Below are 18,286 nucleotides of genomic sequence, written 5' to 3'. Positions count from 1 at the left end.
GAAAGATAAGAAGGTTAAGACTCATGTCCTTAGCTGGCTTGTGGATTTGCTGCGGCCTGGCTGCAACTACCAAATGGTGTTTATTTGGAAAGAGACATTGCTTAGTAGATGCTCTTTAAACCTTCACAGCTGTGAGAGAAATGCAGTTTGCAAAGTACAGGAGAGTCGGCTCTTGAAATGAACCTTAGGCTCCATGGCATGGTGTTAGCATCAAACTGTTTTTTTTTTAATTTCTTAGTATTTTCATATTTATAAAAAATAAAGCACAACAGAATCTAATCATTAACAGAATTGAGGACAAAATTAGGCTTTGAGACCAGACTTCAGGAACTCTTTAAGGAGAGCCTTTATAGATCCTGATAAAGCCAAGCTGGAAATGGTTTCAGAGACACATATGACCAATTCCCACTAGATTCATCGAAGAGAATGTCTATTAAACAGCCCCATCAATTCTGATCCTAATAGTTAAAATACTTCTTAAGAGCTTTCATCACTGCCTTACATGCTGTGCCTCTGTGTGGCAGGTATAACTCATAATGTATAGGTTTTCTACTAGTATTTCCCCTTAAAAGCCTTGGAGAACCTGGTGCCCTAGGATCTTGATCTGGCCCTTGCCTTCAGCCAAGAGAAAGTAGGCTCAGCAGATAAAAGAACAAATTGTTAGTCCTACAGCAATACTCTCTAAAAGATTATTTCTCTGGACATTGCTCTTAAGAGAAGCAAATGTTCTGTGACAGAGCATTACTGAGCAATCCACTTGTGTAAAATTAACAACAGTTTGTTTTTTGGCATAACTCATAGCACCAGCTTCACACTGAGGGCAGGAGAGGAGATGATAATGTAGGGAGACATAGTCAAGGAAAACCTCCTAGAAAATGATTAGGCTTTTTTTAACATTTAAAAATTATTTTCAATAACTGGACAAAGAACTTTGCATACTAGTTAGCTCTTTCTCTGGCTATAAATGGAACCCAACTGTTTAGTCATCCTCGAGTGCCACTGTCAGTGGTTTAGTAGGAGAAGCCATCTACAAAATGCCACATGAACAAGCTTCACCTCAGGTTTGAGATGGAAGAAGGAGCACAGATGTAGAGTAGTGCCTGAGACAGAGGTCTCAGATTTTCAAAGATCTTTTTTTTTTTTTTTTTTTTTTTTTTCATCTAATCATAGCAATAGTGGGAGTCCCCTCTGGGGTTTTCCTGTTTTTGTAACTGACAGTGTTACTCAAGACTTATCTCAGAAATGCAGAGAAGCTACTAGCTTTGGTCTTTGGAAGCTTTGGAAAAATCATGTGGATTTTTAAATTTGAGCAGTAAGAAATGTTTTCTACCCTTATATATTAATAATTGCCAACTTCTTGAAGACCAGATGTGATTTCAGGTTTATTCAATACATGGTGTGTTGAATATGAACAGTTTTCTTCTGGAGACTCTTGTCTTCGAAAATAAAGAACAAGGGAAACCAAATTCTATTTCCCCTCCCTCCCCAACTTTTGGGCAGGGAACAAACTTTTGGGCAGCATCTTACTTTGGAAAACATTCTTCTTAAGTGGTGCTGGAAGCCAAATTCTGATTGTGTGGGGACCCCGTGTGTGTGCGTGTGTGTATTATATTTTATACCTATTATGTTGGCTGCCAGACAACTGGTGTTTTCAAAAATACAAACCATTTGCAAACACTGCATTTATAGAAATGTGGCATCTTTTTAATTCTACAAGGCAATGAGAATTCTGGTACCAGTATGAGGGGGGAAAAAAAGTAGTGTCATAGATGATTATTAATGTGATCCATACCTGCTTCCTCAATAATGCCTCAAGGGTAATAACAATATAGATATACTATATATAATATAGAAATATTAAGGAAGAAAGAACAAAAATGTTCAGTGTCTGTCATATTCCCACCTTAGCTTTTCATTTTATCTGTGAGGAAGCTCACCGTGAGGTCTAACATAAAAATTAAAGTCAATAATCCAAACATTCCCACTCCCGTAAAAGGATTAAAAATAATTTAGATTTATCCTAGAAATCTGATTATCCTATATGGTTTTGTATATGTCTTCTCCTTTGTCATAATAAAGGCTATGAATAACAAAACCTTTTTAAATATACTACTGAAAACATAGAATTAAATTATACTTGTATACTTATTGATAGATATTATTTGCTGCAAACTGTATCCATAGGAAATTTAATTCCATGCCAACTTCTTTTTGCTTCTCAGCATCCTTCTGGTGCTTTTCCTGAATCACCCAATAGGTGTGTGCTCAGGGAACACCCCACCATTTTATTATCAGCCTAGGCAAAGCAGGAAGGTAAATTCATGATTACATGACATCGGGAAACACTGCCACTAGTTTTCTAGTGCAATCGGAGGATGCCTTTAAGACAGGATGCCTTATAGTTAAGTAGGAAAAGAACCACACTAGGTGTTGAAAGGCTGGGTCCTCACCTCCTTCTGATTGCCCTAGAGCAATTTGACTTCTGGAGAATCATTTCACATACCTGGGTCTCCGTTTCTCCATCTGTGATGTTAAGGGTGTGAACTACCGTTAAAAGTGACTTTAAACCCTGAAATTCAATTATTGTTCTCCATTTATCACTGACTTTTTATTGGGCTTCATCTTTGAGGATGTGGCATTTTACCTTCCTGAAATGAACAGTCTCAGATTTAGAGACAATACTTTTGAAATGGCATGTAAGATCTTAATGACCTTTAAACTATCAAAATAAACCCCTTTGGGCATTGGTGGGATTTAGGAACTTTCAGCGCTTCCTGGCAGAGGGCAAAGTTTCTTACTTTGTCCAGCATCGGCAACTTAACGTTAATAATTTGTCTTGTCTTTGACTTTCTAACACTGATTTCTCTGATTTTTCCATTTGACTCTCCAATTTATAAAAATACACTTAATTCTGCTGCTTGCTGCTTTTGCCGCTGCATACCCAGGTGAAGATATGGAAAGAAATAATGGATCCACAGGAAAACCGTACTTCATAGCCCCAACCCTGCACGGAACTCTGAAAAAGATGCAACTAGTTCCCCAGAAGCAGAAAGAGTAGAAAAGCGCCAATGACATTCATTTTTAAATAGAAGTTTTGTAAATTAGATCATTTGTAACTTGAAAATGATGCTTCTGAGTAATGTGCAATTTCTGTGCTTCATTCCTAAAAAGCCAGAACCTGGTACCACCTAAGGTGACAGGCATTGGATGATAGTAGCCTCTGTGAACTCCTACTTTATAGACTATAGTCTCCCAGCTGAAAAGCAAGGTGTAAATGTCACACATATTTTTAAAGCCTGTGGCCAAAAGTGTTTTAAATAAAACTTTTATAACTCAGTGTGCTGTTTCCCATTGCAGCACTTTGATAGCCTTTCTTTTTATAAACGTGTATTTGTAAAGGATATTCAGGCAATTTTTGAAAGCACTATAAATGTACAATTAGCCATAAAAAAAAGATTGATGCAGTTAACCAGCATATGGTACTAAATTTGTAAATATGGTGCTCTGGTTATGCAGCTGCTCAAGCCAGTGGACAGCTTTCTCAACTGTGATTAAACTTGTATTAATGTTTCCCTAGGAGGTATATTTCAGTACATGATTCAAGGCCATAACAAACAGAGATGTTAATGTTATACGAGTTCCACAGAGAACATTGCTAGATAAAAATTACCGTGGAACCTTATAACCTAACCCACTTTGTTTTAGTGAAATTATATTCATAGTAAAGTTGAATCTGAGTTAGACGCATCATTGCCAACAATATGAATCTCTAGCCACCGTGAAAATATTCTGAACGAAACTGAAATGTCTGCCTAACTCAGGCCTGTTGTCTCTAACCCAAATGGAAACAAATTCCTATTTTCCTATTCCCACCTTACAGAAAATTGGAGTGGATTTGTTTTAGAAGGGTGATTATATCCTTTAATCTAGAAGAGCAGGTATGTTCATAAAGAGATTGTTTGGCTTCAGTCTAGAAAAGGTTGTGTTTTAGCTCAATTGTAAGTGTGGAAGGAGAAAAGATGAGTAAGACATCCAGTTTACCCAGAAGAAATACACTACTGACACTCCATAGGTACCTTGTGTGGTACCTTTATTAGGGGTGTACTGTGGGTTAGGAAGTCTTTCCCTTGAGAGTGTAGCAGGAGAGTTATTTTTATATGGCATCCCTGCTGGCCAGAGCAACAGGCTGGTTTCTGGCAGTCATGCCTTAGTCTTTTGCATGGTGGAGCAAAGCAGGAGTCAGACATTCAAGTACTTTGCCTGTCCATCCTGTGTGCACATATGGATGATTTGGCTAACAGTGTAAAATTTCCCCCAAAAGGAACACTGAATCAAGCAGTATCCTTTGGGCATTTACACTAAGCTTGTGTATAAGGATTATTATGTATCGACCCAAAGGAACGTTGTTGATCTAAGATTGTGACCTAAATATGCTCCATATATTTAAGAAGAGAGTTAGAAATGTATCATTGTGTCGCAAATTAATATAAAAACAAACTTATTTAATGATCTTAAGTATGGGAACCTAGATTTAGATTGCCTCTATGATATTCTAGCAAGAAAACAATAAGGAAGATTTTCAAAACAGTGGGCTTTATAATGGCCACCATCTTGTTCTTGGCTTATTTTCTTGAGATTGTCATGGTCAAAAGGGTCACTTGGTTTCACACTGTGCCAAATGGCCTCCTTCACTCTCATCCTCCGTGAAGTATAAATCAGAGAAGATAATCTTTCTTTCTGGATAGTTACTATTCAACAATACAGAGGTGACAACCAAGACCTAGTAGCTACCTTTTTTCTTTTTTTTTTTCTTTCTTTCTTTCTTTTATTTATTTTTTGAGCATAGAAGTTTATGTGTGTATGTGTGAGAGGCAGGGAAAGGGCGGGGGGGGGGCACGAGGGAGGGAGAGAGAATTTTTAGGTTCCATGCCCAGTGTGGAGCCTGATGCAGAGCTCGAACTCCCTACCCTGGGACCATGGCCTGCACCGAAATCAAGAGTGGGAGGCTTAACCGTCTGAGCCACCCAGGCACCCTTGTAACCTCTCTCAAGTATTAAAAAATAATAGGGAATACATCCCCTTCAGGAGTAGTTGAATGATGATACATAATAATGAAAAAAAAAACAATTCTAATTTTTTGTATCAGAATCACTCTGAGAACTTATATAGACACCTGTGTCCCTTCCCTAATGTTTGGGTGTGGGGCAGCTTGTGAATTATTATATCAGAATCAGAACTAGGGAACTTTATAACAGTTGGAAAGTTGCTTGAATAAAATACAAATCAACATGCAAGAAAGTGGCTGCCCATATTCTCCTTATATTCTTGGCTGTTCCAGGAGTTAGAAAATGAAGACAAAGATTAACTTAGAGACTTCTAATATTCATAACTTCTTCTGTCTTTTAGATTCTTAGGCCAGATGAGGCCCATATATTAAGTGTTTAACATTATGTCTGGTGATTAAACCAAAAATTGCACTGGAGTAAAAGTGTTCACTGAACTTTATGGAGGCACTTTCAATAGCTGGCTATATTTTAAGGATATAATCTATGGGTACAAAATCAGGAAAAGAAATGCTATTTGGTTCAATATTTTTAAATAACTTCTTTACTACTTAAAGGAAGAGTCTCTATAGAAGTTTTAATTATATTATGGACTTATTTCTAGTCAGAAAAAGTATTTCCCACTAGTTCTTTGTGTAGAAGAGAGTAAAAATAAGCAATTTTTTTGAGAAAATAGAAGCCATGATCTTACAAAGCAATTAACGTAATAATTGCAAAAACATTTTTTAAAACTTGCACTTTAAGGACTTGAAATATACTAAAATTCTACAAATCTTTTTAAAACTGCTACCTAGATTGTTGATGGTAAAACAAGCAATTTTGAACAAATAAATTAGAAAGCAAATTGAATGCATACTACCTTTCAGGAAATTGAAGGTGAATTTGGAAATTCCAGATGAACCTTTTTTTTTTTTTATTAAGTGTGCTATTCCAAAAGGAAGTAAAAGTTATTTCCTCAGTTATGCATCTGAGAAGCATGTACTAACATAATAACAAGGGCTGCTTGTTTTCTGATAGGTATGTTTACGATAATGATGCCAAACTATGCTATTTAGAGAAAAAGAAAAAAAGTTTTGAACTGCTGTGAAGCAAGTGTGCAGCAGATGGCGTCGTTACTTCTCTTTCAGTTTTGCTTTGATATTTACTCGGTGCCATTCTTCCTCCTAGTGGAAGATCTGGAAAGAAACGATGGTTCTACGGAAAGGCCCTATTACATGAGCCAGTCTCTGCTGAAGATTCTGAAGGAGCCAACTGTGCGAACGAAGAAGCACTAAGAAGTGCAAACTGGGGTCCTCCTGATGGTGCGTTACCTCCTCTTCATCTGTGTCTGCACAACGCCTGGTTCATAAGTGCTTTGTGTTCGGAACACTGTATTCACCTTGTTGGCTTTTATTTGCATGTTTAATACCAAAGCTTATACTGTAACACGTGAAGCCATCGGAAGTCGCAAGGGAGTTGTTAATAACATGGTACATTTTTATACTAAGGTCTTCTGTTGTGTGATTCAGTCCTAAATAGAGTGGCTTGGATGTTTTGAGAACACTAGTGAATATATTCATAGTCTTTTAAATATTAGACGGGAAAAGATGAAATGTCGTTTAAATCAATAGCTCCTAATCTATTTTTAAATTACAGCTAAAAGACTTCTGCAGGGAAAATTGGTCCACAAAAAAAAAAGAAAAAAAAAAGACAATTTTAAAGTTTCCCCCACTCCTGTTTGACAGTAAATTGGTAAAAGGACTGCCTGCTCCAGACTTTGCTCTCTTTAAGTATAGAATGTTTCCTATTAAGCAAATTGCCAATCATCCAGCCTTTACTACTTCGTCCTCTCTGACAAAGTGCCTTACTGGCTGTTTAATATTACCCAGCTTTTGTGGGCAAGTTTACAAACATTGTTTAAAAAAAAAAAAAAAACCTGCAATGTTTAGTGATTGAAACAAGTCGTCTTGCATTTGTTTTCTTCCTTAGCTCACTGGTTGGAAACCACTTGTCATTTCAGTATGTTTGATATCCTCACGATAAAGTACGTTTTGCAGCATAAACAATTTCCCTTGCGCCTAGTGGACATTCATGAATGTGTACTACACGCAAGAAAAAAAAAGTGAAAGGATGCTTGTTAGTTTGTTTTTGTTTTTTACTAAAAGTGAGTTTAAAAATCTAATCTTTTCTATAGTAGATCTTTGAAAATAGATAGAAGACTACATTTCTCAGTGTTTTACACAGTTTGGAAAGGGACACTTTGAGAAATTACAAAGGGAAACTTTACCCCTGGAAAGGGTGCTCCTGGGTGTCATTACTGAATCGCTAAATGATTGTTTATTATCATCAAGAAGTGTTCTATGTATGTTATTTCATTTTCTAACTTTTGATATGAAATAATCAGCTTATTTATAATGTTGACTTTTATTGTGCTAATATAAACAGGAACATAATTTCTAATTCAATTTTAAGTAATTTTACTAGTACTACTAACTTTAAAGAAAATGAATTCAGTTTGTTACTCAGTATTAAAGTATTCACCCCAAGGGAATGTCAGTCAGATATGATAATTTGTGAAAGCTTTGAGAATCAACAGTAAGTTACTATTAGCTTATCTATGATCACATTTGTTTAAATGTGACTTTAGAGATTCTTTTATGCCAAAAACAAACTCACATGAGCACATGACAGTCTGAGCTCTATAATCAGTGTGCTTCTGCTGTGCAGAAATATTAGGAACATATTGTCTAAATATCTTTGATAACTAAAATGTTTAATATTTAATGAAATTTGTTGTTACTCATCATTTTAAATCTGTTTTTTTCTTCTAATAAAGATTTAGATTAAAAAAAACTGTCTTTTTATTTCTTCATCCTAGGAAAGGAGAAAAGCTTTAGTTTTTAAAACCTACCATATGGTAACAGAATCTTTATCAACTAAGGTTCTTTTCAAAATATCTAGATTTATCTTTTAAAATTTTTCCATTTTTCTTTACCTGTTCATTGTCAAATAGCTGAAACTGATGATTTATATAAAGTGTATAAATCAAAACTTAGTGGATAAGAGATGGATTTTTTTTTTTAAACCTGAACAGTGGCCTAAGTTAGTTAGTTTTTAATTTGTCAAAGTTTTGCTCAGTCCATCATTTGGTTTTGCCAACATCATAAGAAGCAAATCTGATTATTTTAAAGGCAGGGATGAATGTAGAGAATCTAAAACATGTGAACACTGACAATAGTTTTCCAAGGCAAGATTAAGTGTACCTATCACTGGTTTACCTTAAGCTAAAAGTTTTCTTACATCCAGCTCTCCATTAACAAATGTGTAAGAATCTATTTTTTAATTGAATTGTGCTAAATCTTTAATTTTTCTTTAAAATTCAATGGGTTTCATTAAATTAAAATTCTTGCAGTTTTCAGTGTTTTTAAAATGTTCCAAATCTAATTAGATGTAATAAAATAGATTTTTATATTTAAAAAATATAGTTTGCTTTCTAGAAGAAATCTAAATTCTGCTTTAGATCTTAGCTCTTAGGTGATAAAACACGAATCATATTTCTAAAGTGTTTGACGTTGGACTGTAATTAAACTTTTCTTTGTTGCCTATTAAGTTTAAACAGTTTCTGAATTCATATACTAAAATCATACTGTTAAAGGTTCTGGGGTATCACCAGGCATAATGCAGTTATTATTTAAACTAATATTGGGAAACAAGCCCTCTGCAGTAATTCCGTATTTTTCTTTTACTATATAGCTTAACAGCACTCATTCCAATATGCTCTTTCACTTTTACAAGTGGTGCCTCAGGAAATTGCTCTTAAACTCTAACCAGGCACAATAATTATCTCCAGTATTATCTGGTTCTGGACTGGGGAACATGCTTTATAAATCAGTCTTTGTTGGCATAAGATGGGACAAAATTGAACTAAAATTATTATTGCAGGCCATGGTATATGAAATGGTGTCTTGACATTTTTTCCAGTTTCTTGCAAATATTATCCTTAAATGTTTGCAAATGTTTGTTTTTAAAATATAGCTGTATGATTGTAAGAAGAGAATTCAATAAATCATAGATGAAAAGAAATAGCTTACTGATACAGCAAGAATAATTTACTTTTCCAAAGTAAATTTCCATATATCATGTTTTTTTCTACTAGAACTAACATAGATATTGAAGACTTCTCTCAGGACCTAACTGAGTTACTGCTGGCCCTTAGTGAGTCAATCATCACCCAGAAAACAAAACAAATGTGATTGATTCATTCATGAAAATTGAGTACCACATTATACAAGGCTTGGACCCTCTTAAATTTATCAGGTCAAATTATCTACTCTACAACTTTCCAGAGTCTTAGGATAAAAGGTAGCTAAACAGCACAGAATCTGGCAATGTTTTCTGTGCTGGGAAGAATGGGGACTGTTACATGACACATTTGAAAGCACTCAATTCAAGAGTTCTAGGGAAGATGACAGAGTAGGAGGATCCTATACTCACCTCCTCCAAGGGATACAACCTAATAACAGCTACGTCAGTGTAAATAATCCAGAAAAGAACCCAAAGTCTGGCATAACAGACTGTCCACAACTAAATGTAGAGAAAAGGCCACATCGAAGAGGGTAGGAAGGGTAGAGATGCTGTTGGGACCTAAATAGACCCACAAAACTATCTGCAGTGGGAGGAGTGCCCTGTGTGTGGGGGGGTGGGGTGGGAGGAGTAGACCTTCACAGCAGACACACCAGGCATGGGCAACCTGCACAAGGAAGAGGAATCCCTACAACATTTGGCTTTGAAAACCAGATGGGCAGATTTTGTGAATTCTAACAGTCAGTGGAGCTTAAAACCTGAAACTAAAAAATCAGCAGCCTCACCTCAGAGAGCTGGGTAAGCAATAGGAATCTGAGTCCCTACCCTTAAAGAGACAGTGAACAAATAGTCCCACAGGAATACACCACAGATGCTGTAGTTTGAAAAATACCTGGGGGTGGGAGGCACCTGAATGGCTCAGTTAGTCAAGCATCTGCCTTCAGCTCAGGTCATGATCTCAGGGTCCTGGGATCAAGTCCAGCATCCAGCTCCCTGCTCAGAGGGGAGCCTGCTTCTCTCTCTCCCTCAGCCTGCTGTTCCCTCTGCATGTGCATGTTCTCACTGTCTAAATGTTTCTTTAAAAAAAAGTGCCTAAGGTATACGGGAGAGAGATTTGTTTACTAATCTCAGAGCATGTGCTGGATGGGGCAGGGATCTTTGAGAGATTTCAGGAAGAAAATTGCTGGAGGGTGCCATTTCCCTTCCCTGTCTCCCAGTCTAGTTACACAGACACCTTCAGGAATAAGCACAGTGTCAACACTCTCTACCCAGCTTGGTAATAGTGTACACCACCACAGCACACTTCTGCAGATTCACCCCTTCCAACTCAGCAGTTTGGCCTGGCCACTGTAATTCCCCTCCCATAGCAAACTTATGACACAATATCCAAACCCTGCCCACAACAGGGAAAGGAAGCTGCTGTAAGCAACTAAAGGCAAATGTAGCTCAGCCATAACAGTAGGATGTATACAACATATGAGAAACTTCCGAAGCACCAGGTTCTGGGGAATGGGCAACACTGCACTGCAGGTCACTACTTTCAAGAGCAGCCGACATACCTGACTTTCCTAATGTGAAAACAGACAGCTAAACAAAATGAGGAGACAAAAGAATATGTCTCAAATAAAAGAACAGGACAAAGTTATAGCAAGAGATCTAAACAAAATGGAGGTAAGTAATATGACTGCTAGATAATTTAAAGTAATGGTTGTAAAGATACTTTCTGGACTTAAGAGTGCAGGACACCTAAGTGAGACCCTTAAAGAGAAAACCTAAAAATGAATGAATCAGAGATGAAGACTCAATAACTGAAATTAACAATATAATAAATGGAATATGTAGTAGAATAAAGTGGAAGAATGGATCAGTGACCTAGAGGACTAAGTAATAGAATGCAATGAAGCTGAAAAAGAGAAAAAATAACAATAGAAAATGAAAATAGACTTAGGGACCTCAGAGACACTATCAGGTCTAAAAACATTCACATTATACAAATCCCAAAATGAGAAAAAAGAGACAAGGGGGAAGAAAAAGTATTTCAAGAAAAAAAGTTGAAATCCTCCCTATTCTGGTGAAGAAAACAGAAACCAGATCCAAAAGGCACAGCGAGCACCCAACAAAATCAACCCAAAGAGATCCACACCAACACACAGTAATTAAAATGGCAAAAAGTTGTGAAAAAGAATCTTAAAAGCAGTAAGAGAAAATAGTTATATACAAGGGAAACCTCATAAAGCAATCAGCTGATCTTTCAGCAGAAACTGCAGACCAGAAGAGAGAGCCATGATATATTCAAAGTGCTGAAAGGGAAGAATCTGTAGCCAAGAATACTCTATGCAAAGAGGCTCTCATTCAGGATAGAAGGAGAGAGAAAGAGTTTCCCAGACAAACATAATTAAAAGAATTCATGACCACTAAATAAACCCTATAAGAAATGTTAAGGGATTCTACAAGTGGAAAACAAAAGCCAGAAGTAAAAGTACGAAAAATATGAAGCACAAAAGCAAAAAAAAAAAAAAGTATATTAAAAATCAGTCAAGAGAAACACAAAAGAATGTAAAATATAACATCAAATACCCGAACCCTGGAGGAGAGAAGAGAAAAAAAATGAGTTCAAAATTAAATGACCATCAGCTTACTATAGACTGTCATATACAGAAGTTGTTATACATAAAATTAATAATAACAAATTAAAAATAGTAATAGATATGCAAAAAGTAAACAGTAAGGAATTCAAGTATTTTGCTAAAGTATTTGCTCCCAACTAATCATGGGAGAAGACAGCAAGAGAAGAAAGAAACAGAGAGGAACTACCAAACAACCATAAAACAAGTAACAAAAAGGCAATAAATACACACATATCAATAATTACTGTGAATGTAAATGGACTAAATACTCCAATCAAAAGATGGAGGGTGACAAAATGGGTAAAAAAGCTAAATCCTTTTGTATGCTGTCTACAGGAGACTCATTTCGACCAAAAGACACTTGTAGATTGAAAGTGAAGGAATGGAGAAATATTTATCCTAAAAATGGAAGTGAAGAAAAAGCTGGGTTACCAATGCTTATATTGGACAAAATAGACTTTAAGACAAAGATGGTAACAAGGAACAAAGAAGGACACTACATAATCATAAAGGATACAATCCAACAAGAAGATATAACAATTATAAACTTTTATGCACCCAACATGGGAACACCCAAATACCTAAAGCAGCTTATAACAAACATAAATTGGGATCCCTGGGTGGCTCAGTGGTTTAGTGTCTGCCTTCGGCCCAGGGCATGGTCCTGGGGTCCCCGAATCGAGTCCCACATCCGGTTCTCTGCATGGGGCCTGCTTCTCCCTCTGCCTATGTCTCTGCCTCTCTCTCTCTCTGTCTCTCATGAATAAATAAATAAAATCTTTAAAAAAACCATAAATGAAGTAATTGATAGTAATACAGTAATATGAAGAAGGGACTTTAGCACCCCATTTACATCAATCGATAGATCATCCAAACAAAATCAACAAGGAAACTGTAGCTTTGAGTGACACATTGGACTAGATGGACCTAACACATATATTCAGAACACTGTATCCTAAAACAGTAGAATGCCCATTCTTCTCAAGCACATGAGGAATATTCTCCAAAGAGATCACATGTTAGGCCACAAAGCAAGTCTCAACAAATTAAAAAAGATAAAAGTCATACCATGCATCTTTTAAATTCAATTAGACAATATATAGTAAGTACATCATTAGTTTCAGATGTAGTTTTCAATAATTCATCAGTTGTGTATAATACCAAGTGCTCATCACATCACCCAGTTACCCCATCCCCCAAATAAACTTCCCTTCAGCAACACTTAGTTTCCCATGGTTTGTCTTCCTCTCTGATTTTTCCCCATTCAGTTTCCCCTCCTTCTCTTATGGGCCCTTGCTCTATTTCTCATATTCCACATATGACTGAAACCATATGGTAATTGTCTTTCTCCAATTGACTTATTTTCACTTAGCATAATACCCTCCAGTTCCATCCACACTGATGCAAATGACAAGTATTCAACCCTTCTGATAGCTGAGTAATATCCTGTTGTGTGTGTATATAGACACATCTTTTGTATCTATCTGCCAAAGCACATCTCGGCTCCTTCCACAGCTTGGGTATTGTGGACATTGCTGCTATGAACATTGGGGTGCAGGTGCCCTTTTGTGTCACTACATCTGTATCTTTGGGGTAAATGCCTACTAATGCAATTTCTGGGTACCATGTATCTTTTCTGACCACAATACTATGAAACTAGAAATCAACCACAAGAAAAAACCTAGGAAGCACACAAATACAGGGAGATTAAATAACATGCTATTAAACAATGAATGGGTCAACCAAAAAATCAAAGAGGAAATAAAAAAATATATGGAGACAAGTGGAAATGAAGATACAACAGACCTGGGGCACCTGGATGGCTTGATCAGTTGTATACAATGCTTGGTTTCTGCTCAGATCCTGATTTCATAGGTCGTGAGATCAAGCCCTGCATCAGGCTTGTGCTTAGCAGGAGTCTGCTTCGATATTCTCTGCCTCTGCCCCTTATGTTCATCCCACTCCTGTTCTCTTTCTTTCTCTCAAATAAATAATAAAATCGTTAAAAAGAAAACACAACAGTCCCAAATCTTTGGGATGCAGCAAGGGCCATTCTAAGAAGGAAGTTTATAGCATTACAGATCTACTTCAAAAAGCAAGAAAAATCCGAAATAAATAACCTAATCTTACACATACGGGAATTATAAAAAGAAGAACAAAGTCCAAAACCCGTAGAAGGAAGAGAAAAATAAAAATGTAAGCTGAAGCAAACAAAATAGAAACTAAAAAACAAGGTGCCTGGGTGACTCAGTTGGTTGACATCTGCCCTTGGCTCAGGTCATGATCCAGAGTCCTGGAATTGAGCCTCACATCAAGCTCCCTTCTTCACAGGGAGCTGGCTCAGTCCCTCTCCTTCTCCCCCAACTCATGCTGTCTCTCACTCTCTCTAATATAAATAACATTTTAAAAAACTAAAAAACAAAACAAAAAACCCAATAAAATAGGCCAATGAATCGAGGAGCTGCTTCTTTGAAAAGATTGACAAAATCAGTAATGTTTTAGCCAGACTATTAAAAAAAAAAGAGGACTCAAATAAATAAAATCATAATTGAAAGGAGAGAAATAATAACTGATACCACAGAAGTAAAAAGAGATTGTAAGATAGTATTATGAAAACATGTATGCCAACAAATTGGTAACCTAGAAGAAATGGATCAAGTCCTAGAAATATATAAACTCCCAAAACTGAATCAGGTATAAACAAAGTGTGGACAAATCAATTACCAACAATGAAATTACATCAGTAATTACAAAACTACCAGCAAATAGAAGTTCAGAACCAGAAAGCTTCACAGGTGAATTCTATAAAACATGTAAGGAAGAATTAATACCTATTCTTTACAAACTATTCCAAAAAAATAGAAGAAGGCTTTCATTCTAAAGCCAAGATTACCCTGATACCAAAATCAGATGAAGACACTACAAAAAGAGAGAAATACAAGTCAGTATCTTTGATGAACATAGATATTAGCAAACTGAATCCAATTATATATTAAAACAATCATCCACCTGACCAGGTGGGATTTATGGATGCAATGATGATTCAATATTGACAAGCCAATGTGATACATCATAAAAATAAAAGGACAAAAACCATATAATCATTTCAATAGTGCAGAAAAAGCACTTGACAAAGTACAAAATCTATTCATGATAAAAACCCTCAAAAAGTGGGATTGGAGTAAATACATCTCAACATAATAAAGGCCATATATAAAAAACCCATGGTTAACATCCTACTCAATGTTGAAAAACCAAGAGTATTTCCCCAAGGTCAAGAACAAGACATAGATGTCTACTCTCACCACTATTATTTAACATAGTATTGAAAGTCCTATCCACAACAACCAGATAATAAGAAGAAATACAAGACATCCAAACTGGTAAGAGGTAAAACTCACACTATTTGCACACAACACGATAGTATGTACAGAAAGCCCTAAAAACTCCACCCCAAAACTCTAGAATTGATAAATGAATTCAGCAAGGTTTCAGGATAAAAAAACAAGGCAAAGATACCTGTGGTATTTTTATATACTAATAATGAAACAACAGAAAGAGAAATTAAGAAAGCAATCCCATTTACAATTGCACCAACAACGATAAAATACCTAGGGATAAACTCAGCCAAGGAGGTGAAAGACCTGTACTCTGAAAACTATAAAACAATGATTAAAGATATTTTTTTTAAATTTTTATTTATTTATGATAGCCACACAGAGAGAGAAAGAGAGAGAGGGAGAGACACAGGCAGAGGGAGAGGCAGACTCCATGCACCAGGAGCCCGATGTGGGATTCGATCCCGGGTCTCCAGGATCGCGCCCTGGGCCAAAGGCGGGCGCCTAAACCGCTGCGCCACCCAGGGATCCCTGATTAAAGATATTGAAGAAGAAACAAACAAGTAAAAAGATGTCACATGTTCATCGATTAGAAGAACAAATGTTAAAATGTCCATACGACTACTGAAAGCAACCTACAGATTTAATGCAATCTCTGTCAAAATACTAACAAGTTTTCCCACAGAAGTAGAACAAACAATGATAAAATATGTGTGGAACCACAAAAGACTCCAAATAGCCAAAACAACCTTGAAAACGAAAAACAAAGCTGGAAGCATCACAATTCCAGAATTCAAGATATACTACAAAGCCATAGTAATCAAAACCGTATGATACTGGTATAAAAATAGACCCACAGATCAATGGAATAGAATAAAAAGCCCAGAAATAAACCCACAATTATATAGTCAATGAATATTTGAGAAAAATAATATTCAATGGGAAAAAGTCTCTTCAACAAATGGTATTGGGAAACCTGGACAGCTGCATGCAGAAGAATGAAACTGGACCGCTGGCTTACACCATCCACAAAATATACTCAAAATGGATTAAAGATTAAATGTAGACCTAAAACCATTAAAATGCTAGAAGAGAGCATAGGCTGTAATATCTCTAACATTGGCCATGGCAACATTTTTCTAGACACGTCTCCTGAGTCAAGGGAAACAAAAGCAGAAATAAACTATTGGGACGTCAAGATAAAAAGTTTCTGCATAGCAAAGGAAACAATCAACAAAACTAAGACAACCTTCTGAATGGGAGAAGATATTTGCAAATGACATATCCAATGTTGGGTTAGTACCCAAAATATATAAAGAACTTACACAACTCAAAACAAATGATCCAATTTGAAAGTAGAAAGAGGATACGAACAGACATTTCTCTAAAGAAAACATACAGAGGGCCTACAGATACATGAAAGGATGCTCAACACCCTCATCATAAGAAAAATGCAAATCAAAACCACAATGAGATGCCCTCAGGTGTGAGAATGGCTTAAATCAAAAATTCAAGAAACAAGTATTGATGAGGATGCAGAGAAATAGGAACCATCATGCACTGTTGGTGGGAAAGCAAACTGGTACAGCCACTGTGGAGAACAGTATGGAGGTTCCTCAAAAAATTTTTTAAGTAGAATTACCATGTGACCCAGGAATTCCACTATTAGGTATTTATCCAAAGAATATAAAAACACTAATTTGAAAAGATATATGCATCCCTATTTTTGTTGCAGCATTATTTACAATAGCCAAATTATGGAAGCAGCCCAAGTGTCAATCAATAGAATGAATGGATAAAGAAGTGGGATATATATATATATATATATATATTTCATTTAGCAGTATACTCCCTACATCCATCATACCATTGCAAATGGCAAGATTTAGTTCTTTTTATGGCGTAGTAATATTCTACACACAATATACTGCTAAGTGAAATAAGTCAGAGAAAGACAAATACTATATGCTTTCACTCATATGTGAAATTTAAGGGAAAAAAAAAGCAATGGAAAAAGAGACAACCCAAAAATCAGGCTCTAAACAATAAAAAACTAATGATTACCAGAGGGGACGTAGGTGGGGGGCTGGATGAAATAGGTAAAGAGGATTAAGAGTCCACTCATCCTGTTGAGCACTGAGTCATGTACAGAGTTGTTGAATCACTACATTAGATACCTGAAACTATTATCATACTGTATGTTAACTGTACATAATTAAAAATTTTGTTAAAGCAATCAATTCAATTTTACTATTTGAAGTTACTAACTTTTTTAAAAAAATGCCTTATTTCTTTTTTTCCAGTCCTTTATATCAACTATATGATTTGGAGTAATTTAAGCAAGTGGAGAAAACAATCTTGAGAATGAAGTAAAATACCCTTCGATTGAAGGCTTGCAAATATGGGCATGTTAATATTCTGGCCCTTTGCCATTGAAAAGCAGTGTGTTTTGGGGTGCCTGGGTGGTTCAGTCAGTTAAGGATCTGCATTTGGCTCAGGTCTTGATCCCGGGGTCCTGGGACCGAGACCCATGTCAGGTTCCCTGCTTACTAGGGAGTCTGATTCTCCCCCTCCCTCTCTCCCTCCCTGCTGCTTGTGCTCGCTCTAGCTCTCTCTCTCTCTCTCTCTCTCAAGTAAATAGCATCTTTTAAAAAATAAAATAAAATAAAATAAAATAATAAAATAAAATAAAATAAAATAAAAATAAAAAGCACTGTTTTAAAAGGGTTAGGAGAAGCTTACCAAGAGAAGATGATCCATTTTGCATGTAAATTCAAGGGAGCCCAGACTTGATTTATTGTAAGAGTAACCTTGAAATCTCTATATTTTTCCATCCAGATGAATGTGTGCTTCTGCAGTAGTAGAGTGTACAGAGAAGAAAATGAAGGCAAGATGTTGGGAAAAACATTGGTATCCAAGGAGAGAACAGAAAAAAGCTAAGGATAAATTTTAAAAGTCTCTAATAAGATCCAAGAAGGCAACATTACAGAAAGTGGGGTGCCTCCTGAATGTGATTCATAAATCTGTTGAAAATGAAACTCAGTAACAAATTAGAAACCAATAATAAAACATTTTCCATCTACTTATAAACAACACTGAAGCATTGTAATAAAGCCGATCACATAGATGTAGTTAGCCCAAGCAAACAAAGAAAAAAGAAGGGTGTCCCAACATGATTTATGGTTAAGGGATTAGA

At 36.1% G+C, this 18,286-nt stretch overlaps 1 protein-coding gene across 7 annotated transcripts in view; it reads left to right on the top strand.

Annotated features, from left to right (window-relative positions):
- The window catches only part of SLC44A5 (solute carrier family 44 member 5), a 344,022-nt gene extending 325,938 nt beyond the window's left edge, over positions 1-18,084 (top strand). For 5 of the 7 annotated variants that reach the window (XM_077905065.1, XM_077905068.1, XM_077905064.1 and 2 more), the window contains one exon: positions 6,231-7,003. In XM_077905065.1, the coding sequence (XP_077761191.1) occupies positions 6,231-6,337 (107 nt within the window). In that variant the 3' untranslated portion in view covers positions 6,338-7,003. Of the gene's footprint in view, positions 1-6,230; positions 7,004-17,928 lie in introns of those variants that run through there. The other 2 variants (XM_077905063.1, XR_013384133.1) reach the window with 2 other exon arrangements.
- Positions 18,085-18,286: the final 202 nt, after the last annotated feature.

This window comes from Canis aureus, chromosome 8, assembly GCF_053574225.1.
Source record: "Canis aureus isolate CA01 chromosome 8, VMU_Caureus_v.1.0, whole genome shotgun sequence".
Taxonomy (NCBI): domain Eukaryota; kingdom Metazoa; phylum Chordata; class Mammalia; order Carnivora; family Canidae; genus Canis; species Canis aureus.
Note: the sequence above shows the minus strand (reverse complement) of the source record. Positions and strands in the feature narration are given on the sequence as shown.